The following is a 26,716-nucleotide window of genomic DNA, read 5'->3' as shown; positions in this document are numbered from 1 at the left end:
CAAAAAGATACCCTCTTTTTAGAAAAATCCATTCGAAAGAGATCAACGTGGAGCAGTACCACAACTTGCTTACACATAAAAAGTGGTCTATACCTTCTCAACATCTTGTGGTTGGGTTACACTTTGCGAGTGCATGTGCTGTCTTTTCCTCTGTCCTCAATAACAAGAGCAACACCTCACTATAAGCAACATGCCAGGTAGTTTTACCAAAACTGTGGTCTTGTCTATGAGGTTCCATCAATGTTTCAATTTCATGAGCACCTTTGCGTTCTATTATAAGAATTTTTCTCAATCTCATAATTGAGTTTAAAGTATTTTATATTTGATTTTGTTGTGTTAACTCTAACGTTAATGTGAGAAGGGGAAATGATAATCTGAGTTCGATTGAAGATAAGTAAAGTCTAATTAATGATTGATTCTCCCATAAATCGAACCCGGGTTCTTCCAAACGATTTGTCGCAAAAAAAAAAAAAATCATTAATCACTTGAGTCCAATCACTCATTTTTTTAATTTGATTTTAGTTTCTTCAAAAAAACAATACATTTTTAGTCTCTAGATTTAACAAAAATCATAAATTAAAATCACACTTATAGTAATTTTTTTAGATACCGAGAATAAGTAAAAAAATTCAAGGAACTAAAATTATATTTTATAAATATAAATTCCAAAAATAATAACCATCACAAATTCATTGATATTTTGCTTGATTTCCTTTTACAGACACTTGAGCTAGAGCAAGATAATGTGAATGTCCTCATGGTATGATTTATGAAAGTGTGTTTTATTGTATTTTTCTTTTTCTATTTTCGTTTTATAGAATGTAATTTTCTTTCTTTGTGGAGGAAGGGACATGAATAATATCCCTTTGAATTATTTTTGGATTTGCGTATAGTGGAAGGCAAAAATTGAATCCGTAGTACATTGGATAAGTGGTCCAGTCGACACATTTAATTCCTACGGGATACCTCAATTAATGTGCGGTAGTAAGAATGAGAGATCAAATGATTGGTTCCAATGGACCTTCAAATTGAGTCCCTTGTTTGTTGCTCCAAAGCAAAAAAGAGTGAATATCGTGTAAAAATTAAGGGCGACATTACATTAGTGGTGCATAAATTTTAATCATTTTGTGGTACACAAAAAATTCTCACATTGCTTGGTAATTAAAGTTAAAGATGCTTTATAAACACCAACTTTCGTTAATCCATTGACATCCATTGACGTGCATTTTATAAAAGACAAAATTGTGAAGATTTAAACATGACTAACAATACCCAAAAAATATCGTGCCCCGAAATAGAGATGGAAATATTAAAGATAGTTTATAAACATCTCAGCTCATCGAGACACCTTTTAATTAAGGATAAAATTGTAAGAGTATACATAAGAGTCAAAAAAGAGTGAATATCGTGTAAAAATTAAGGGTGCATTACATTAGTTGTACATAGATTTTATCATTTTGTGGTACGCGAAAAATTCTAACATTACTTGGGAATTAAAGTTAAAGATGGTTTATAAACACAAACTTTGGTTGCATTTTATAAAAGATAAAACTGTGAAGACTCTAACAATGCCTAAAAAATGTTGTGCTACGAACTTGAGATGGAAATATTAAAGATAGTTTATAAACATCTTAGCTTGTCAAGGTATCTTTTAATTAAGAGTCATACTAACTTGTGTCCTAAAGGCACATATTAAACAACTCAAAAATAGATATATTTCCTTTAATACTTATGCATTTAATTAATTAAGAATTAAAAAAATAAATTTAATGCACAAATTCCAACAATTTTTTTCTATATTTAACTAATTAACTTGTGTGTTAAGAGCTCAAGTTAGTATTTCCCGTTTAAGTAATTAAATACACCCTCCGGTCACTAATATAAACAAAAGTTTGATTTTTAGATTCATTCATTAAATGACGTATGTAGTCCTTATTATAGGTTACATACGTCATTTAATGAATGAATCTAAAAATCAAACTTTTGCTTATATTAGTGACCAGAGGGTGTACAAAATTGTAAGAGCGTACATAAGAGTCAAAACCGACAATACCTTAGAAAACGGTGCAACATACTATGTGGGAAGAATAATAATTAATTTATTTTACTAAGAGTTATTCAAAGAATAGTTGAGGGTAAAAAGAGAATAATGTCACTAATCGACCTGCCTCATATAATCATTAGTGTGGCATGGTCTTGGATTTATGGACATCAACTTCTTCTCAAATTTGAATCTGCAGGATCGGATTCGAACTAACTCCACTGGCCCGTCTATGTGTCTGTACTTAGCAGGGCTTTGGTGGAATTGGAGGGCTCGTAATATTGTTTGTGTGGGAAAGGAAACAATCTCTTTGTTTCAAGTCCTTGCAGAAACAAGAAAACTTGCCTCTATTATGAAAGTTTGTTTTCGAAATAGTAATATTTCGCCAATAGACATTAGATGGGTGTCTTGGCATCCAACAAGAGAGGATTGTTTTGTTCTAAACGTGGATGGTAGCTGCCTTGGTGACGGTAAAGCTGGAGCTGGTGGTTTAATTAGAAAAGGGGATGGCAGTTGGGTAACTGGGTTCAGCGGTTTTCTGGGTATTGCCAATAATACTTATGCAGAACTTATGGCATTGTTTTTTGGTCTGAAGCTTGCTGATAATATGGGTTGCAATCAAGTTTGTTGCTATTCAGACTCGAAAACTATTATTGATATTGTTTCTAAGCCGGTTAACAAGTACCATTACTATGCTTCTGTCATTGCTTGTGTTCAGGATTTATTGAGAATGGATTGGGAGGTGCAGTTAAGCCACTCTCTCAGAGAAGGGAATGCTTGTGCAGATTTTTTGGCTAAATTGGGTGCTGCCAACGATGACAAGTTCAAGATTTGGGACTCTCCTCCAGAAGACTTGAATTCTTTTCTTTTAAGTGACTCCTTGAGGGTTCTTTATCCTCGGGGCTAAGCTTCTTTTTCCTTTCTTTTTCTTTTTTAAGCATATGTACCAAAAAAAATATAATCATTTTTTTTCTTTTTATTACAACCATTTTTATTACTTAAGTTTTTTTCTCTCTAACTTTTTCCTCTTAACTTTCAACTAGTTAATGAATGATCTGCTTTTTAAAATGAAGAGGAAACCCTTACATGCTATCTATCTATCTATCTACAATCAATAAATGCTAAAAGCTTACTAAAGTCATGCAATGATAAAATACCAGCGACATTAATCACACTTCAGAGTGAGTAAAAACATTTTAAGGCAAGTGTAAAATATACTCCAACTTGCTTTATTTTCTTAATTAACAATAGGATTCTGATCAAGGATAATTGGTTTAAACGTGCGATGTAAATTCAGATTTTCGATTGTACATTGGTGGATTCAGTGTTGAAGAAAATTTAAATCACTTTTTCTTTGATTGTGTAATGTCTTAAAAAGTTTGATGAGCGATTCTGAAATGGCTTGGGGTCTCTTGTGCTCTTTCAACATCACAGTTGTTCATTTCCACCAATTTTGTGGTTTACATGTACCTTATGTAAAGCCAAAAGAATATTTTCATGTCATTTTGATATAACTTTAATCATTGGTGGACAAACCCACAACAATGTCTTCTTAAAATGCATCTTAGTCATGTGTTATTTTTTAGTAATTTGTTATGGTCTTGGGTGTGTGGTGTAGTTAGTTGCATAGTTTTTTTTTTTTTTCTTGAAAGGTAATCATGTGATCCTATTTGTAATATTGTTCCATTTTTTTCTTTGTGAATACTTTTTTTTGTTAAGTAGTTTAATATCTAGAAATTCACCTTTTAAAACGAATAAGTGAAAAGTTTAAGATTCGAATCCCGCTTTTGCATATAAAATCAATCACCTTCAAAACTAAATGCGTACATCTCTCTTATTGAAGATTTGAAAAGCGATTTTATATTATGAAAAAATTACATCCACTCATCGCTATCCATTAAAAAAAAATATGAAGAAAGGCTTGAGATTGACAAAATATGATTAACATTACAATTTTTTTCAAATGATATATAGACAAAAATAACATGTTTTACATTAATTTTATGTTTTGATGATATATTGACACTTTGCTTGCCATATCGTCCCTTAACATAAACATCATGATGACAATGACTAAAGGAAAATACTTGAGTGATCATAGAATTTTGGGCATAAGAATTGGACACATGTATATATATAGAGCTGTTAATTTACACCCATCTAAAAATACTAAGGTGTAAATTGGCAAGCGACACTCACTTATATTTTACTGAAACACCATTTTGTTTCTATTCTAATTAAATTTAAATAGAAGTACAATTTTGTAACTATCTTAAAGAAGATCCTTAAAAAAAGAAACAAAAAAAACAATGACATGTTTAAGGTACAAAACATGTAATAGAGACAAACTTTTAAGAAAACAATATTTAGAATGATGAAAGTGGGTGTAAATTAGTGAGGTGAGTGTAAACAATTTGATAAAATTTATAAAAATGAGTGTATATAATCAAGTGGGTGTAGGTTGCTAACTTACACCTTAATGTTTTTAGGTGGGTGTAGCTTGTCAATTTACACCTTAGTGTTTTTAAGTGGATGTAAATTAGCAACCTCTATATTTTTATCTTTTTATTTTTTAAATTTATGAGTGTGTCTAAATCTTGTAGACAAATTTTTGCGACCATACAAGAGTTTCTAATGAGTAAAAGTGTCCACTTTAAAATAATGAAAAACCAAGATCAAACAAAAAAAAAAATTAGAGAAACCAAAATCAAGAAAATGATACTATTTTGTAGGACTTAAGCTTGTTCAAAACACACGTGTTTTATTTCCTTTGTGAAACATTTTTCTATTCCCTTCCCATCTCCCTTACACGGTGTAATTAATTTCACTTAGATCAATTGAAAATGAAACTTATAATTTTTTTATTCTTTTTTTACAAAAATAAAATGATATTCATTCATTTAAATTGATAGAATAACTCAGATATAATAACACGATTAACATCGTTAAAAATATAAAGGATGAATCTGCGAACAAAGTCACAATACCTAAATTAATAACATACACCGGCAAAATACCTACAAATAATATGATAAAATCTAAATCACCAGAATACTCATGCTTTCGGATCTGCAACGTTGACGCATAAATCATTGATTGAATATGTGATTGACTAAAGCTTATTTTTCAATAGGAACCAAAAGAACACCGCAATAAGACGCGAAATCAAACAACGCCGCACAAGACGATGGACAACACAACATCGCACTCGGACGAAGAAATCACGCAAAAACACAAAAGAAAAAATTGATATATATGGAAATCACTTATTTATATTGAAAGAAATGTGGAAAAAGATTCAGAGGGGTGGCTATGGGTCAAAAAAGACCTAAATCCACTCATCCTCCATGAGTGAAAGAGAAAGAAAATTTAGAGAGAATGTGAAATTTCCTTCACTAAAAAACTAGGACCGACTAAAGTTATGTAAATGAAACTGATTTTGTCAAGCAACAAGTGACAATTCAGACAAATTTTTTTTGGTAGTGTTCAATTCATTGATCTTATTCGTATGAGTTAATATGTATATTTATTAAACTGTTTAATCTTGATCCATCAAACCCGACATATCAATTGATTGATTGCCGGATTAAAAAACTACAAAATATTTTTTGTGAAAAAAAAATCAAAATATCCGAATTTCCAAAATAAGAAATTAGAAAATGAGAACATTATCATTAATTAAAATGATACTAATAATCATATTATAATTATCTGATGGAAATTTGAACTCTATCTATTAAAGTAACAAATCGGTCTTTTACCACTAAACTAAGATCTCTTTGACATAAATGAGGTTAGATTTCAGTTATCTCTCAATAGTTGTTCATCTTTTCAATTGTCTAATTTATTTATTTTTAATCCAAAATTCAGGGTTCCCTAAAGCTTTTAACCAAAGAGCAATCATTGTGGTAGTGCACAATTTGTCAATGACCAAGCATTTTCTTATAGATAGTTTGATCTTAGACTAGCCATACCATATAAATAATATAATAATTTTTATGTAAAAGATCAAACATACATCTAGAAAGGAAGAAAAAAACAAAATCAGCCCTAAGCAAATGAGGATAAGTCATAAAAATTATTACACTCAAGCCTTAATGATAAAAGAACAAGAAAAAACAAAGAAAATGACACATTAAATTAAAAAAAAAACAATAATAATTAAGACATTACATTAATTTTCTGAATCCACTCTCTATTTAAGATTTGATTAGTGAAATGAAGTAATTGAAATTCTTCACACACACTACTGAGTAAGAGAGGAATTAGCATTACCAGTAGAAGGATCAGAAGAATTTGAGAAACAAGAATTCTTATGATTATGCATCCAAACCTTAAAAACTTGTCTACTCACACCAACACTTTCACAAAACCTTTCAATCTCTTCATCAAATTCTTTTCTCTGCAATTTCCACCCTAACTTCTCAGCAAATCCCATCATCTTCTCCTTCTGATCCGGCGTAAATTTCGTCCGGTACCTCTTCCTCCTCCCATCTCCTCCACTACCTCCTCCACCGGAATATTCCATCACCTGATCCGACATTGCAGCGGCCGCGGCACTCTCCCTTGTGATCGCGGTTATTTTGCGGTGGAAGTTCCGGTGACAGCCGCAGGCTGCACATTGGAGGCTGTTTACCGCGGATGGCGATGAGTCATCGATGGTGAATTCACCGCAGCCGTCGGTGGCGTAGCTTCCAAGGCTTGCTGCATGGTTTCTTAAACACTCTCTGTAGATATAGTTTTGTGAATGTGATGATGAAGATGATAACATTGCTCCTCCTTCCATTGTTTTTGTTTATTATTTTCTCTCTCTCTAGTTTCTTTCTCTCTGTTAAGTTATTGTGTGTATTTAGTGTTTATGGGAACTATATAATGAATGAATGAGGGACCATGAGTGCTTGCACTCAAATTTTGACGTGTTTACACAGTCAACACATATATATCGTTGAATTGAGATTGAACGGTCTAAATTTTAAGCTTCGTATTTTTTATTTAAAAAGAATTAAAAGTAGCGTTGAAATCTAAATCGTCTTATCTTGATCCAACGATCATAAATGTATTGTCTACGTGAATGCTTCAAAATTTTGACATAAGGAAATACTATTTCTTGAAGGAGGTCGTATTAATTTGGAAATGACATGAAAGGGTGTGGTTGGATAGGATATTTACAGTGTTCCCCATTTTGTGGACATGCTAGCATTGTAGACAACTAGGCAATATCTTCATAGCATATACATAAGGTTAAAAAAATATCATGAATTTTTGTTTTCAAACCCTTTTTTTTATTGCTTACCAATTATGATGTATGGTTAGAATCAATTTTATAATACTTGAATCAGTTATTGATTATAGATTGATGTAGGTTAGTGATTAGTGAATGTTTTGGCCAGTAGTGAAATGTTACACATGAATATTTAATGCTATATATAGTGCTTGACCAAAAAAATATAGTGCTTGACCATTAAAATTTTATGGAGCCGTCCTTTTTTATAAGTTACAATTTTATTGGCTAGGTATAAAATTCTGCTATAATTAGTTTTCACTATTCAATTTTTTTTTAAAAATCTAATGTAGGACTCTTTCACACACTCGGGTACATGAGAGATTATAGGTGTTGGATCATGAATGAATAGAGTCTCATATTTGAGGGATAAATATCGCGATATATTAAGTTTGAGTTAAAAATTTCACATTAATTGAATGAAAGAGATGAGGTTTGAACAACAGATAAGTGAAAGGACCCAAAAACTAAATATCTTAAAGTTTTTGTGAAGATGTGGTGTCTAGTTCACTTTTGTAGTTTCTCTTAGGCCACTATGATTATCCAACCCAATGAAGCTATCTCATCCCACATGACCTAATAGTGGTACTAGAGCTTGATTTGACTTTGTGTTAAGGACTAAGTCTCACACTATGAAAAAAATTGTGATTTGTCAAGTGTTAGTTAATGTCTCACACACCTTGAATCTCTTTCTTTTAAATGTTTTCTCTTATATAAAGATATTTGGGGTAATAATCATTTTGGTCCCTAAATGTGTAAGCAGTAGCCACACAGTAGTCCTTCATTGTATCAAATTTCTAAAATAGTTCTTGATTGTGCTCTTCGTTAGTCAAAATAGTCCATGACATTAAAATAGTTATTCAATGCTTACATTAACTCTTTTCTTCGCATGACGATTGATATGACAGTAAATAAGTATTTATAGAAGCTCATATGACAACAAGTAAGTATATTGATGGACTAAGTATATTGATGGACTAATATAACAATATTAACGAAGAATTTTAAAGTAAAAAATTATTTTGATTAACAAAGTGCATAATAAAGGAATATTTTAGAATTTTGATACACTGATGGACTACTATGACTACTAATTACATATTCAGATACCAAAATGACTATTACACAAAAATATTTAGAAAGAATGTTTTTAAAAGCCTTCAAAAGTTAGTTTTACAACACACAGTTCAAAAATATTTCTTTCATATGTTTTTTTCTTCACCTTCATATCTCACCATCTTTAGCAAAGACTTAAAAAGATTGCAAATGTTTATATTGCAAGTGTAAAAATTGTTTCTAATCCAGTGATAATTATAGAAACTTAAAAAAAGTAGTTGCTAGACGTACAAAACACAATTTTGTTTTAAAAAACAACAAAATAAAATTTAGAAACCAATTAAGATTTTTTTATAAAATTAATTGTAAACTTAGATGTATCTTAGTTATGTAATATTTTTATCAAACTCCTAAAAATGTAAGAGTAGTTTGATCAGATTATTATGTGTCCTTGACTTTAATTTGTATTATGATTTTTATACATATATTTTTTACAATGATAAAACATTCAAAACTCCCCTAAAAAAAATAGGCTTAATAGCAATTTTAGCCCCCTAACTTTTTCAAAGTTGCGATTTTGGTCCCCTAAAAAAAAAGACTACAAAACCGTCCCCTAAGTTTTACACCTGTGGCAGCTTTGGCCCCCAAGGCCAATTTTGACTTGGTCTACGCTGACTTGACACCCTAAGTGAGGTGTCACGTGTAATTTTTTTTATTTTTTTTGGTCTTGGGAGGCCAAAACTGCCACAGATGCAAAACTTAGGGGGCAGTTTTGTAGTTTTTTTTTCTTAGGGGCCAAAGTCGCAACTTTGGAAAAGTTAGGGGGTTAAAACTGCTGTTAAGCCAAAAAATTATATACAAAACTACGAGGCAGATACGAGACAAGGAGGATATACAAAAGGTACAGGTCCTCACATCTATATCCATCCGTTCATTTACCTATCCATTGTTGGTACTTTTTGAGGCTACCAAATGAGCATCGGTAAATTGTTATTTTTTGAGGCATTTGTTAAGGAAAAAAATTAATATTACACAGAGAAGTCCAAAGCCACGTAGTAAAACACATATAGCGTAATGAGTTTTGAATTTCTTTTTACAAGAGTTATTATAAATCTTATGATGCAGATATGTATTTATCTATAAAATAATATAGAAATATTGGCTGTCAGATTACAATTGTAATGATATATAAATAAAAATATGCCCTATGTTAAGGGTTCTAAAGTGTCAAGAACTGCCCATACAACAATCTGTCATTGGTTTACAATAACATCGAGTGTGGTTGCCTCTCAACACACAGGCATATGTGTCCGATTAAGGTTATCTTTGGTAGAAATAATGGAAGTCTGATAAGCTATTAACTAATATCGGATGAGTTTATAACGGATAACATATATATTAGATGATTGTATTTATTGTGTTTGATAAAATTAATAATTGAACTAAGTGAAATATCCGTTAGCAAATGAAGATTCATATAGAAAGATAATAGAGAGGAACAGAAATAGATCAGAGTTTTAATAATGTGAATAACAAAAGGTTGTGAATATATAGTAAATATGTAGTAAAACATAAAAAGATAACTACCTTTAGCCTACTTGTAAAAAAATCCTCTAACATATTATCCAACGTCTCCCCTCAAACTTACTATGTATTAACATGAAACATCGATAAATTGTTTGAAAAAGAATATCAACCCATCGAAATTAGGTTGAGTCACAGATTTATTTTTTTGCATTTTTTTAATTTGAGATTTCCAATGAGTTATAAAACCGTTGGTATTAGTCTATTATTTCAATTTCAACGAGCACACATCCTTTTGGGGTATTACCTTCTTAATCTCTTACTATTGTCATTCTCATATTATTCCAAATTACAAAGTAAGGAATCCTATTAGCAACAAAAATAAAAGGCAATAGTTTAAATCTATGAAATACACGCTTGTTAGCCTCTACAAAATAGATGTACAAGCTCTACCGAATTTTATTGGATATACATGCAATATATGCTTATAAAGTGGGGAAAAAATGAATGTACATGCTTTACAAATTTTATTGACCTATTTAACTTTTTAAGAAATATATTCTTATTAGCCATTTTATAAATAGGTTCAATGTTCTGTTTCAAATTTTAGTATAAATTAGGTTTTCAGATAGGCACATAGGTCAGGTAGGACTTTTAAAAAGACCAGACCATACTTAAAATAAAGTCTTTGAGAGACTAATATGCCAGACTTAGGCGTTAGTTATTTCAACTAGGTTTAGACTTTTTAAACTAATCCTAACTCGAACCGGCTTATTCCCACCCCTATTTACAACGTCACTAATCGCAAGAAGTGATGAGTAAGAAAGCACATTTTAAGGGAGGTTGCACACATTGGACTTTGTCAACGGATTATGTTCAGAAAAGTAAAGTTGTCAACCAAACGTGGGGCACCACGTACCCCCTCGACAAGGGTAAACTAACGCACTACCGACATAAATAATCGAGCATGGCTTAACATTAGGCCATGTTGTTTGGACAACAAAAATAATTTTGTCTTGTAAATACTAATCTTGTACAATCAATCAAACACAAACTAATTAGACATTTTTATCCCTTACCTTTCTTACTTTATGTTTATTTACATGCATTTCTTAGTTGAATAGTTAAAAACCCTAAAACACCATATTGAACATTGTAATAAAAGAAATTTATCCATAGTTTGAACCCACAACGGAGGGATAAAGCTGCTTCCTCTATGTAGTCACTTCAAAAAAAGGAATCACAATTGAGGACTATCAGCCAACACCTCAACTAAATCTATAGTTGGACAACAATATCTTTGCATGTTATTGCATTGCATGTTTTGTTCTTCTTAAACAAGTTGTTTTGACTCTAATCTGTGAAATTTAACTCGATCATTTAGGTTTTAGTGCTAGTCTTTTATGTAAAATGTCTGATTTGGTATGGAGAGTGGTCTTATAAACAACCTATTTATTTTAGAAAGTGTTTGCGATTAAGAACATAATCAATCCCCGTGGAAATGATATTGATTTCTCACTTTACTACTTGTTTTGCTAGCTAGTGTACACTTGCACTATCTCTAAACCACACAACAGACTTACTACCAATGATCATTAGAATTTTAATTGGTTGTTAATCTATGGATAAGTTTCAAAATCTAAAATAATAGATCCATTAAATAAACTAAAAAAAACTGTATACATATTCTTGTGTACAATTTAGGGAACTTGAAATTAAAAGAAAGACGATGCACATCAATCACACATACATGTGTTGACTTATAAATAGTTTGATGGGCTTGATTGTGACGATAGAGAAAATGAGCTGTATAAGAATGGTGTGAACATGAACAATATGTGAATTGTCGAGTGAACAATAAGTGGGATAGAATTGATCATGAGACAACAAAAATTGAAGCTAGGAGTGCTTCTAAAAAAAAGGGTTAAATGATTTTTTGGTTTCTATAAAAAAAAATTAAAATTTGTTTTTTAGTCTCTAAAATTTTTCTTCAACTTTTAGTTCCTAAATATTTTCCGTTACCATTTATTGTCCCTAATTTTGAGTAAAATCGTATATTTCTTTCTAAATTTTGAATTATTTTTCAATCATGTTTAGTATATTATAGAAATTATCTAGCGAAAGTTTAAATTATATTTTGTTATTATATTTTAAACATCTTTGTAAAAATTCATTGAAAAATCTAAAGAAAACATATAAGTTTACTTACAAAATAAGGATCAAAAGTCTTGATGTAAAATATTTGCGGAACCAAAACTTACCAAGACTAAAAACTTATTTAATCCAAAAAAATAAAGATGAATCTAGGAGTTGTTCTAATTGAGCATGATAGCACTTTTTTTTTTCTTTCTGAAAGATGAGCTTGATTTTTGAATCGCTACTAGTTTCTACGAGGTAAAATAAATATAATTTTAGGGTTTGGTCTATGTGAAGAGACTACATAATTAATTATATGAGATGAGATGAGAATATGAGAACCGAAAAAATCTCTTTAAATTTAGAGATTTAATTTTTTTTCTTTTACTTTCTCTTAAATTAGAACATTCATATTTCACGATAATTTTCATCCTTGTTGTGAGAGGTATTGTCATCATAATCTCTTAAAATATATCAAAATTGTAAATATGTTTTCAAATATGTTATTTGTTAGTAATCATGTGAATAAACTTGATAAAGAAAAGTTTATTTCAAGAATAAATTCACTGATTAAATACATATTTGATGATCAAATTTACAAACAAGAAACCTATTTAAATATTTGTTTGTATTCTCGATAGATCTTGAGACTAATTATAACAACGGTTGACACAATCGGATACCATAAAAAAATTGAAAGTAACTCATTTCATTTCATCCAAAATATTAGAGTGAATACAATCGGAATGATGAAAGTAATACTGAGACTAGCATGTAATATACGGATATCATAAAATTGTTTACCCTAGTTTTTATCTTTCTTTTTTTCTAACCTAGTTTTTTATCTGTTACTTAAAAATACTTTTATCTATTGAAAAAAAGCAAAAGACGATTCATTTGGCATGTCGGAAAATAATAATGTTTTAGTGTCTTTTAGGCAACAATTGGCTTTGTTTCCTTTCCTCCACTCAGTGTCCTGTCACTATAGTAAGTGACCTTTCCTATAGTGCCATATGAACAGCAAAGCTAGATAACATTTTAGGTGCAAAAACGGCTTCTTCTGTTTGGCACTTTCTGGTTAAGGCTGCAAACGGAATGTGGGTGCTCGATTCCTAATTATTACTATTACTTTATGCTTTAATTAATATGTTTTTCTTGTCAAAATAAAAATATTTGTATAAAAAAATTGATTTTACTGGTAAAAAAAAAAAAAGACAAAAATAAGGTGTATCTATGTGTTTGCATGTATTTTTGCAATATGAGTAAATATCTTAAGATAAAAAAGTGCGAGAGATAAAGATAAAAATATAGGATATCATATACAAGGTTTAAAATTTTATTTTAAATAACACATTAGTTCATTTTAAAAAATTGATTTCTTTCAACAATTTTTTTTATTAAATTTAAACTCACAGGAGCATTTCTTAGGTTTTAATCTCCATAATTTTATCCAACACTGACATGTATATTAACAAAATAAAGCTTAGTCTACCAACAATATATTTGGTTATAACAAAAATAAGTTCATATTCAAAATCCTCATTATAATAATCGATACAAAATATGCATGGAATATGTCTCCAAATCTTTCACGACACAAAAGTTCCTAGTTAGGAACAGTTACATTTTGCATATTTGTCAAACTTTTTATTTGTAGTAGGTCCTTTAACCCTTTGGTTCTCAATCCACCACGGTAATGCCTCATATAAGTCATGCTCTCTCTCTATCTACAATCCTATTCACTGACTAATTTAGAGACAAAAAAATCTAAGTCTGTATAGCAACTGATTTTCCATATCAATCACCAAACCAGTTTGTAAATCGGTCGCTAAATGAGTCCATGACCCATTTAAATACTGAATTGTAAAAATTCAATAAACCGTTTTAATATTTTTTTATTTAAAAAAACTCGATATTCAATCTAAAAACCGCTGTTTTGGTATATATAATCTCTCAATTGATCACAATTGGCTCAATAATATATTATGTTTTTTTAAAGAAGGCTCAATAATATTATTTTTGTTAGTGGCCATTTGGTAAGCTAGACCAGCACACGCTTGAGAATAAAACGAGGGTTAACTTTTTGATAATTTCCTTTTAAAAAATTATTTCTGATAATTTGGTATCCGATCAATCTCATTTGTCGGAGTAAGTCGAAAAATACATGTTATTCTTTCTAAAGTTCAAGAACTTTCCTCCTTTTGTCATGGCAGCACTTTTTTTACGGTACGGGCAGGGCCGGCCCATAGCCCGTCGAGGCTGGGCGACGACACCGGGCCTCCAATTTTTTGGGGCCCAAAATAAATTTTTTTTTTTTATGTAAGGCACGAAAATAATGGTTATATATTCGTTAAAAGAAAACTATTTTAATTTGTACAGCTTGCTTTAGTGGCGTCGCAACTTTTTGTTGATTGTGAGGTCATGTGTTCAAGACCCACCAAAGCCCAAAGTGTGTTTTCTAATATATTTTTTTTTGTAAAATAACCAAAGTGTGTTTTCTAATATATTTTTTTTTGTAAAAAATGACTTATTTATTTTTTTTGGGGCCCAGAATTTAATTTTTTTTGCATCCCTTATAAAATTAAAACCGGACCTATGAATTTGTTGAGACGGCCCTGGGTACGGGCAATGTTTTATCATGGAGTATTCAAAAGAACCAATAATTCACTCACATTATAAGCATCCTTCTACGCATAATAGGTTTAATTCAAAATTTATTCCATAGTACATAGTAACAAGTCCAATCCATGCACCAAGACTTCACATGCTAATATAATCAACAACTATTTGAATAATATTATAAAAAATTATACAATAATACATGTTCGGTCGTAGATTATCAACACATTGAGGTAAAAGCACGGGCATATATAAATGATTTGAACAACACATTGAGGTAAAAGCACGGGCATATATAAATGATTTGAACACCACATATCTTCATATAAAATCTTAAAACATTGTCTAAAAACAACGCCGCATTATGTTTATGCAACTCATACACCATTTCGTTTTAAATGATGAAAATATGTAATTCTAAACAATCCACATTATTTCTAATAATAATAATAATAATAATAATAATAATAATAATAATAATAATAATAATAATAATAATAATAATAATAATAATAATAATAATAATAATAAACATCTATTTTTATTTTTATTTGCATAATTGCATGCATGAAACAATTTTCAATTTTTTATTTCAATGCCACTGTATCTTAGTGAAGCTACTCCAATAAAATTTATGGAACTCATTTTACCACATCAAGATCTTCCTATGAGTAGAAAAAAATAAGAAACAATTTCATTATCTATGAAACCCTACGCTCTTATTTTTTAGTTGAAAAATATTGCATAATTGAGAAGCACATACAAGATGGGACAAATTGTTTTTTTGAAGGATGCATCTTTAATTTAGATAATTTTTTCTTATGAACTGGCTATATATATCTCCTAACATATTAATATGTTTTTTTATCAAAGGGAGCCAGTGAGAAAATTAAGATATCCATTGAGAGAGAGAAGCTTTATTTTTACAATCATGGTGGCAACTTATATTTGTTAGATACGAATATTTCCTTGTCCACCATTAACTCCATCCATGTTTCAAATATAATGTGGTCAAACAAAGTGGACAGCTCTAAATCCAAGTTCATGAACCAGCCAAGGTTTTTGTTTTGCAATCTGATTAAGTGAATTAGAATATCATCTAAGTGTCACTTAAACTTAAAAATATTCTTTATGTATTAAAATAGAGAAATGATATTTGAACGATCATTTTGTGACAACTTTCTTTCTCATACTCGCATTATATTCTTACTTTTTTCTCTCAATTGCTTTGGTTTTTTTAGTGTCAATCCTTAAATTTTTTGTATATGTTGGTTGTTCAATAAATTATCTTAAAAAAATGGTTGTTCAAATAACATTCCTTATTAAAATAGGAGAAAGTCTATGGATCGGTCCGCTTAAGCTTCCACTTTTCTTTAAAAACACACTTAAAAAATCGTTTTTTTTAATTAGTGAAAATTAAGAGAAAAGGCCCCTCTATCTAACTGTCTTTTTGTGTCTCTTGAAATCTTGTTTTCATATTTCGTTCATCATCGAGGTTTACTTTTTAGTTATTTTTTTTGGTGGCCGAGGTTTGAACCCCAGAACTTACATATATTATGTATTGTCCCTACCAACTGAGTTATTTCACAATGACACTTTTTAGTTATTTTTATAGAACATTCAAATGCCGCTATGCTATATATATTTTAATATTTAAACTAGCGTTTCTTATAAAAATATATTAAAAAATGATGCTTTAAGTGTTGTTTAAAAAAATGAACCCTAAACAACCGAACTGTAGCAGCTCCCTTACTATTTTTTTTTTTGTGTTAACCCTTTGGTTCCCAGAAGAAAGGAACTTTAGTAATTAATCTGAAGTTCGACCATGAGGTAAGGATAGTTTGGCGAAGATTTATTTCACTCAAGAATCAAACTCGAGTTCTCTCGAACGATTCGTCATCGGTGAAGCTCATTTACCACATAAGTTTAATTGCTTAGCTCCCTTACAATGATGAACAATTGGTGTACAACTTTTGAGGCAGTAATCAATCACAAATCGAATGTGTAATTTTTAAGATATAAACATACTGGTAATATTTTAATATTAAAATTTGAATACATCAGAATGATCCGAGTCAAGTCAACGCATGCATGTTTTTCTCCTACCTACTCGTACATAAGACTATTTTCTTCAGATACCCTAAGTTCAATTAAATTAAATGCTACAAATGCTTGTAGTTAGTATAGGCTTTCTTTGATATATCTCTCACGTTATTATTCAAAGAGCATTATTATAACCAATTGCATGTTTATGGTTGCTACATAGAGTTGGATCTTCCACTCGCAGTAGTTGTGATTTGTAGTTGATACCTCCTTTGTTCTTAAATACATATTGCAATATTACAATGTGCATTATTTATATAATTTATTTTGACCATGTTTTATAACTAATATATAAATACAAATTTTAGCATGTAAGATGTTGTTCGATTTGTCTTAATAAATATTTTAAAATATCAAATTTTTATTTTAAATAATTAAATATATTAATAGTCAAAATTATATATTAACATGTATACAGAGGTTGACATTGATATGTATTTACAAACAGAGAACGTATGTTATACATAAATTCTATTATAAATCTTCAATGATGTAAATGATTTTCTATGAGCTTGTATAAGAGTGTCTCTCCCATCCCCGTGAGCTTAACTCAGTTGGTAGGGATGTTGCATTTTATATGCAGGGGCCGGGGTTCGAACCCCAGACACTCCACTTCTCCACAATTAAATTGTGTGAGCTCTAGCCACTAAGCTACTTGATAAAAAAAAAAAATAAGAGTGTGTCTCCCCAGATATACCAAGTAAGCCAAATGTAGTCAAAGACTCAAAGCTTTCTAACTTATAAGGTACAATAAAAATTATAGATAACCTAGAATCCTTTCACTTGGACATATATACTGTCTTTCAATTAAAACAATTAAAATAATTTAATCATTTTTAATTTTAATTTGTTTCTCGTTTACTAATTTGCATTAAACAAATTAAACCATACAGTATCAAGGTTTATGCATGTGTGCATGTGCTTAAAAAGAACTTCATGGATTCCTTTCATGCATCTAACCCTAAATTTGACTTTATTGAAGTATATTTTAAGTGGACACAACTTCAAGAACAACCACACACACGAAGAGTTAAAACAAATTATTAAAACCTTCGTGCTATTACAACTTAAACATGAGTGAAGTGCTACATAATTAAGTAGATGTCTAGTGTGGAACTAAAATACTACTTGTTTTAGTTAAGAATATCAAGATGTTTAATACTCTTGGGAAACTTTGAACAACATCAAGGTCTTGAAATTATATAATATTTCGAGAAAAAAAAGTAACTGTAAACCAATAATTGAAAATCATTTGAAACTTCTACGTGTTGAAGTTGGTTTTCAAGTTGTTTGTAGTTTGTTGTTTGTCCCACATTGCTCAGGTTTTCGGGTTGAATGTATGAATATGTTTGAATACTAGATGTCAAATGATTGATGTTGGTTTGGCAAAAATAAAAGAAAACACTTGATGTATTTTAAAACTTGCCAATATTTGTTTTTGTTGAATCAATATCGATTAGATCAATGTCTCGATCGTAAGAACGATGAGGACCGCTCTTATATATACTATTGTCAAAAAATTAAGGAGAATCAAACTGTCCATGTTCTTGAGGGACATCGACACATATTGGTTGGAAAGTATCTGCATCTGGCTACAGAATCAAACAATACCACTCCCATATATTGTTTTAATGTTGAGAATGTGTTAAGATACACCTACAAGAATCTCTACCATGTCATTTTGCACAGGCTAAACAAGTGTAAAATAGATATATGTACCATTAGCAAACTATTCAAGCTTTATTTAGTTTGAATTTCCCTAATCACTTTTAAGGCATTTGATTCAATTCCCCAAATGTCAACTTAAATAACTGGGTACCCATATCATGTTTAAGTTAAACAAAATACATGTAAAACATTGTCCATGTCGGGTGATTTTTTTTTTTTTTTAACAAACCAAAATGAAATATATTACCACCAAAAAGTATCCCGTCTAGTATAAGATGTGCAAGAACATAACACAAAGTTACAAAGTTGTAGTCCAAACAACGAAATAATAAGAGTACATAAAATTAACAAATGCCCAAATAAACAAGAGGACTAACCCATCAGTTATGATAGCCATAGACAAAATAAACATTTTTTACCTTAAGCCACAAAAAAAAAGAGCTTAATTTTGTCTATCAGCTGAAGAGCATTGCATTCTACGCTCTTATAAATCCAATTATTTCATTCTTTCCGGATAATTCAAGCTCAAGAAAACCAAATGAGATGCATAATAGAGTCGTTGTTTAGATGATCCTGCCAAATTATCAAACTGAACAAAATGCCCCATAAGACCCTCTTGAGCAATCGAAGCTAAACCAAGCCACCCGTGGATAAGCTGCCAAAGAGAGCCAAAAAAACTGACAATCCAAAAACAATTGTTCCGCTGATTCCAACGAACCACATCCGGCCACACAAAATTGATAATGATTAGTAATAATACCGCACCGATGTAAATTATTCTTCATAGACAATTTATTCCTAATAAACCTCCAAGCAAACAAAGACACTTTCGTCAATGTCGGATGTTATTAACTCAATTAAAATTATTTCTTGGCATTGACATTTAGGTAAACACCCAGGCGCTCCGTCTCTTTTACATGAGTGGGTTGTCAACTCGGTGGATTGTATGATTATATAGACTTCTTGTTATAGTTGTCTATTTTTCTTGTTGTATGTGTAGTACCACTTGTACTAATTTCCATTCCCAAGTTGTGTGTATAGTACTACTTATATTATGTTCCATTATCTTTATTCAACAAAATATTTACCATTCAATATACATGTGTGTCAGTGAGTTATTTTTCAAAATTATCTTTCATTAATGACATGAGAAAGATAAATATTTAAGAGTATTATAAGAAAAATAATATTAATTTTTTTATTGTTATTATAAATCGACTTATAATTTAATACAAATTCTTTTTTCAAAACGACTTATAATTTTGAAGAGAGAGTAATTAACTATCAAAACAAACCGTTTTGAAGTAACATGTACATTTCTTATACCTCGGGGTCTATTGCTAGCTAGTAGGAGGAAGTTATTTCAGAAGGATTTGATATATTATTTGGCTTGCCATCACTTGCTCTTGTTGAGGAATCACATTATATTTCAATGGGCATTTGTTGATAGTAATTTTTTAGTTGATGAGATTAAAGATGTATATCTTGGAGGTGGTTTGTATTTAGAGAGAAGAAAGACATGTTATTAGAGCTGTCCAAAAAGTCACAAATTGAAAAATCTCTTTTATTGGATCTTCTTTTAATTTGTAGAAGATTTTTCAATATGTCCCTTGAATTGCTAAAAATTCATGAAAACAAGCATCGGGAGTTACGATCCGATTCACTTTTTAAGCTAAAATTTCAATCGCGAGTCACGATATGATGAGATGAGCAATTCCAAGGGACATGTTGAGCAACCGTCGAATTCGTATTTAACTCAACCCCCATTTTATGTTGTTTTGTTGTTGGATTCTACTGAGGCTCAAATCCAATTTCCAAAATTTCATAAAAAAAAAAAATTCCCTGAAAAATTATGATTTTTGGAGAAAAATATTTATTTTTGAAGAAAAAATATCTTGACTTTATTTGGGGCAAATTTTTGTTAAGGAAAAAAAAAGTTGGGCCATGGGAATTTTTATTTTTATTTTTATTTTACAAGGAGTACTCAAGTCCAAATGAACAAATAAACAATAAAATGAATGAAATAGAGAAAAAAATTGAAGGTTGTGAGCACCCAACACCTACATTCCATTAGACATTAACCTCAACCAACTGAGAGAAGAGTAGACAATATAAAACTATGCCAGAAATCCAAAGATAGAGGGGCATTTTTAAAAAAATTAAGAGGCGTGATAGAGGCGTGGGAGGAGAAAATCTCTAATAAGAAACTCGAGATTTGTTGTCGATCATATGTTCTTGCTCAACTATTCGACATCCTAAACTATAGGAAAATGTTTGGTGGACATTCAAACACTCCAATAACACCACGAGAGAAATAAATAGAGTTATATAATAGATGTTATATATTGACAATCTATTAAAAATAGAGAGAGAGAGAGAGAGAGAGAGAGAGAGAGAGAGAGAGAGAGAGAGGGAGGGAGGGAGGGAGAGAGAGAGGGAGAGAGAGAGAGAGAGAGAGAGAGAGAGAGAGAGAGAGAGAGAGAGAGAGAGAGAGAGAGAGAGAGAGAGAGACTAAGGTGTCGAAAGGGTATATGAAATTTAGTGTCTGAATATAAGAGTTGTGATTTGTAAATGGATGTAGGAATTAATTTGAATCACAACTCTTATCAAGTAGTGTCTAGATTCTGCTCAGCTTTGTGAATTTGAATTTTTGGAATTTTCTAAATTTTGGCCACAATTCTGCCAATGTTAGCCTTGCCATGCATAGTCAGCCCCAAACTTAAATGAAAGGAGAGTTGTGTTAGGCAGTCGACGATCAACATAAAAAATTATCAAATCTCTATAACATGGATCAAATACATAATAGTATTGTTGTCGTCGGAAGTTTGTCCATCTTTTTCATCTTGTCAATTTTTATTTTGGAGCAGATAGAGTGTTGCAATGTGAGTACTAGGTGGATTTAGGCATTTGAAGTCTAAGCATTATTCTATGGTAATTTGATGAACAACTATGATCATAGATTTCAAATTTCCCTCATCTTTGCTTTTGGAGCCATTTTCATAATTATGTTTTATAGAAGAAGAAAAGAACCGTAGTCAACACTTTGCCGTCATTTAAGTTCATCATTGTTCTAGATGTTCTTCATTATTTTCAAACTTCAATTCCTTGACCATGAATTTCTTTAAAATTTATTGTTTATCTCTTGATTTTGAAACTTAGATCACTCATTAGGAAGGAATTCACTCATAATTTGCTTATATCAAGTTCAGCTTCAAGTCCTGAGTAAAATTAAAATCCAAGTCCAAGCTTCAATCTTAAGTTCATTTAGAACATTCTGATACTACTTTTCATTTTCATTTACAAAAGTAAACTAAAAAATTCAAAAGATAAGTATGCACAAAAACATTCACAAAAGGAGGTGCAAATGTTCATTTAGAACATTTTGATATTACTTCTCATTTTCATTTACAAAAGTAAGTTAAAAAGTTCACAAGATAAGTATGTACAAAAATATTCACAAAAGGGGGTGCAAATACCTTACATGAAATAAAAGAGGTGCAAATAGTAAAAGTGATTGCTTCCTAAAATAGCAAGAACCATTTAAATCCCATCTAATAGGTGAGGTTATGTTGAATAAAAGAGTGTTAGACTACAAGCAAGATGTTCAGGTTGTTTGCCAGAATTGCACATCATCTCAAGTCTCAACTAGCATACCAATAAATTACAAAAGGAAACATGTGACATCAACATACATATGAATCTTCAACAAGAAATGTGGAATATGAAAACATTGATAATGTTTGTTAGCATGCATAGAAAATATATCCTCTATATCAGCCTACAAAGAGAAAGTCTCATTCCTCATCACTCTACAAGTACAATGTACTGCATCTTTTTCATTCCCATGCAACCAAACTTTTTTATTGCCATATTTTCTTTCTCACTTGTACTATTAGTACTAACCAAAACTAAGAATATGTACCTCTCCAATTGACTTTTACATTTACATATCAGCACTAGTTCAAGTAAATGAAACTAGTTTTTAGTTGGAAGTTGGAACTGTCTAAACTATTCTACATGGTCAAACAAACTATGCAAAGAGCACAAAGCATGTACTTGGTAAAAATTCCAACGACTTACAAAAATCGTGATTTGTCTATAAATGAACATGCATATAAACACATTTTCAACTCTTATCTAATGTAATGTAGGACACTCAACACACGCCTATCACACCCAAGACGGCATCTAAAACTTGACCCGAGTGGTTAGATAGTGGGTGGTCCAGTAGATCTTAGATAGGCTCTAATGTCATCTTAAAATTTAGATTAGGCCCAACTCAACATGTTAAAACCAGCTTATAAGGTGATCCCACCACTAATCCAATGTTGGACACTTGAGAGTTACAATAAAAATCAAGTACATCAATAACAAAAGTAGTAATAATAATATTATGTAATTTATATGTACCTATATAAATTGATTTCTTTAGCCTGAGAAGTTTTGAGGCTGACTTAAAGCTTACAACCTATTTACCTAAAACAGTGACTGGGGTGGCTGCTTAGTCCTTAGAGCCTATTTCTATCGGCTATCTTAAACTGTTTTTAATAACAAATCTTCTAGAAGCACATTTCAATTTAATACATTGTATAGAGTTTTTCAATCCATCTTACAGAGGTCATAGACAGTAGTCATAATCTAACTAAGCATGGATTTACACAACAAAGAAGAGACTGTTATGCTCAACAACTATACTCACATATTTAGTTGGAAGCAAAAATGGATTGGAAGCAACATTCATTCACCAATAGGATTATGAACAGATAAAAAATTTCCAGCAGACCATTGATAAAACAAGAAGTTTGTTACTTACCTATCAAGACGAACCAACCGAAAGATTGAATTCCCATTTACTAAATCCAAAGAAGCGAAACAACATTGCAAAGAGTTAGACGAGAAAAAGGAAAAGTCTCATGACTTTGAAAATTCTCCTACTACAAACCAGCTAAGAGGACTCAGTTTCTGGCCAAATACACATTATATTTACATGACAAACAGGTTGAACGGAATCAGAGGCCAGTTGACAATTGAAGTAGACCTACCTGATAGTAACAAACTTGTTGGTGCCATGTTTTGCCCAATAAGTCCTCAAATCTATCGGATTAGAAAAGTTATAACCCTCGGCTGCAAGTTTCTCTAATACTTTCTTAAAAGCTCCTATACTCATTTTCCTTCCGGCTATTCTAGCACCGCGTCGTTTAGTACTCATAGGCAAAGGATATATCGATATAGCCGTTGTGCAGCATGCAGACTGCCATCCACCCGAGCCCCATCTATAACATTGTTGAGGTGTCCCAGTGCAAGAACAAACAGGAATCGGAATACTTGAAATATCCAAATCAATCCCGTTAATTGCAATTTCCGTAGTTTTCTTTTGTGCCCTTGGTGTTCGTTGAACCGAAGGAGAATTCTCGTCCTTCGGCACACGAGGTCCTCTCTTCGGCTTCTTTGCCTTAGGAGACTTCGGCACCTTCGGTCCTTGCCTCTTCTTACCAGTTCCATTCACCTTCTCGACCACAGGTGCTTCCTCAATTGGAATTTCTTCCTTAACCAATTCACATGGTCGAATCATTTGAATATGATGAGCCGAAGATGTCTCGGGAATACTAGTACTATAACCGGGAGGGTTAGTAGGTATCATATTCATATTCATATATTTATTATCCCTCTGACTACTAATCCATGCATCCCTCATATAATCCATAGGGTAAGTAGTTTGAGGCATCCCAATTTCCCGATGGTGATATGCACCGTTAGTTCCTGACATAACCGCGGCATTTCGACTTCCAATCAGAGGCGGCTTTTCCGGCATCGATGGCATCAGTTGTAAACCAAGATGATTCTTAAATGATGAAACAGGTTCATAGTATCCCCAATTGCTTATGTTAAGTCCATTATCTCCATCCATTACAACACTAAATTATGAATAAAAACTGCAAAAAACAATGTACAACACTATGTTAAATATATATCCTCACAAATTATCCACCAATTTTTGCATTATTTCTAAGAAACGGACACAATAATTTAACATTGTAATAATTATAATAAAAAAAACAAAGAATGCAAATGTGTGACATTAAGAAAGAAAAAAAAAACCTACCTTTGTTTGAGTTCAAACAGAGTCAAACCAGACAAAAATGGTTCAACAAGATAAATTACAGAATCCTCGTACAACAAATGTTTCTGCTTCTGGGTTTTAACCTAAGATCCATTTGACCAAACAAAAAATAAAAATAAAAATCAGATCTTTGAGCTAAAAATAGATTATTTTAACAGAATTCAAGATCTAAGAACAAAATTTAGAAACAAAAAAAATGATTTTGATAAAAACCCATTTTGAGATTTTCAGAAACAAAAAAAGGGTCATTGAGTTTTTGAGAAAAAAAAAAAGAGAAGGAAAAAAAAAGGACAGTACCTGGTACAAGTGTTATGAGATCGAAAAATTGTTTCATAAACCGGTGAAACAAGTTTGATTCAACCGGTTTGTTTGAAAAATTGGTGAACCGGTAATGGTTGAAAGAAGGGTTGTATGCATGCATAGATCAGGGAAGAATCGCCATTTTTGGAGCAACGAAGAAGAGAAGAAAACAAAAATGGAGGAAAGAGAAAGTTTGTGTTGTGGCTGCAACTTTGACATTAGACATGTTTTAGGGTTTTTTTTGGGTTTGGGTTGGTTTTTTTTGTTTGGACCGGGTTGTATTTTATTGGCCTTTAGGTTTGGGCCGGGTTGTATTTGATTGGGCTTATATTGACATTTTTCTTACTAAAAATGAACATAAAAATTGAAGATATTTTTTCGGAAATCGGATTCTCTATTGTTGCTTTTCCCTGCATTCGCGTAGTCAAGATCAGACGGTTCAATTTAAGATCATCTGATCTTGATTGAACGATCATTGGAGTGTGGTTGTGTGATTTTGACAACTATAACAAATCATGGTTCATTTTCCGGTATTGTACATTATACATACTTTTAATCGAGAATTGACATGTATTTGTTCCTCTCTAACCAAAAGTTATAATCTATTGACTCGTTATTGATTCGATGAGTCTATGGACAAAGAAACTAGGATTGATACTTAGGGTCCGTTTAATGGTCAGGATAGGGAGACAAGATATGATACATTAATTATATCTTGATTAAATATCATGTTTGATGCACCAAAGGGATATGATAAAATAAACCATTTTCCTATAATATCCTGACTTTCCTTTGTAATTTCTATCCTGAGTATAGGCTGAGTTAAAAATTATCCTGATGGGATTAGAAGATCATTCATTATTTATTATCTTGATATTCTGCCATTTTTAAAATATTGTCATTTTTAAAATAAAGATAGCATGTATTTTCTATTATAATTAATAACATGATATATTTTTACAATATTTAATTAATGATGAGAGCAATTTTTTCATTTAATTATAGTGATATCCTGTTTGTTATCATGTGCACATCAAACACATGATAGGATTAATGTTTATCATGTCCTTATCATATCCTATCTCTATCCAGCTTTATATCATATTCTGCCTCTATTCTATCCTGACCATCAAACGGGCCTTTAAGTATGTTTTTTTTCTTTTGATGGCAACATTAATTTTGAGTAGGGATGGCAAATGGGTACCCTATGGGTAGGGTACTACAGTGCTCTTCCCCATACCCGCATTTGTAAAAAATACACATACCCGTGCCCGTACCCTCGTGGGCAACAACTTTAGTCCCCTTCCCCATACCCTATGGGTACCTAAGTGCCCATACCCGCACCTATTACCCGCACTTTAACTATGAAAAGACAATAAAAACATCACAATTGAAATAAAACTACATTTCAAATTTTTTAAAATTAACTCATAAAATAGTACGAATCTTAGTATTTAGTCAAATAAAAAACATCCAAAATATCCCTAAAAAATTGTACACCGGCATGATGGAGTTGTTATTGTATTAAGAAGTTTTTTGGTTTAAGTTTAGGTTTAGGCTTAAAGAGCTAAATTAATTAATTAATTATGCACCAAAAATAAATAAATTATTTATGATATTATATAGATATGTATATGCGGGGTTGCGGTCTGGGCAGTATAGTACCCTTACCCTTGTCCATACCCATTTAAATTTGTGGGTATTACCCGGACCCGTGCCCAAACCCATAAATGCGGGGTTTTACCCTACCCATTGTGAGTATTTTTTGCGGGTACCCATAGGGCATGAGTCCAATTGTCATCCCTAATTTTGAGTAGATTGATTTTGTTTGAAAATGAGTTAAATATATATTGAATTATATTTAAAT

General features: G+C 31.2%; 1 protein-coding gene and 1 pseudogene across 2 annotated transcripts; both read right to left on the bottom strand.

Moving 5' to 3' along the window:
- Positions 1–6,019: 6,019 nt before the first annotated feature.
- Positions 6,020–6,898, bottom strand: LOC146917376 (zinc-finger homeodomain protein 11-like). The gene has a single exon (XM_085719195.1). It carries the CDS (start codon positions 6,825–6,827, stop codon positions 6,288–6,290), a length of 540 nt encoding a protein of 179 aa, XP_085575321.1. The 5' UTR covers positions 6,828–6,898; the 3' UTR covers positions 6,020–6,287.
- A 16,346-nt stretch (positions 6,899–23,244) lies between these two features.
- Positions 23,245–25,051, bottom strand: LOC146917375 (protein BASIC PENTACYSTEINE1 pseudogene; annotated as a pseudogene). Its single transcript, XR_015015591.1, has 3 exons — positions 24,847–25,051; positions 24,532–24,632; positions 23,245–24,361 (listed from the first exon to the last, which is right to left on the bottom strand). The product of XR_015015591.1 is annotated as a protein BASIC PENTACYSTEINE1 pseudogene (transcript).
- Positions 25,052–26,716: the final 1,665 nt, after the last annotated feature.

Source organism: Medicago sativa, chromosome 6 (assembly GCF_051527215.1).
Source record: "Medicago sativa cultivar Bolivia chromosome 6, Bolivia_mono, whole genome shotgun sequence".
Taxonomy (NCBI): domain Eukaryota; kingdom Viridiplantae; phylum Streptophyta; class Magnoliopsida; order Fabales; family Fabaceae; genus Medicago; species Medicago sativa.
The sequence above is the reverse complement of the archived record's forward strand: the minus strand, read 5'-3'. Positions and strand labels throughout refer to the sequence as shown.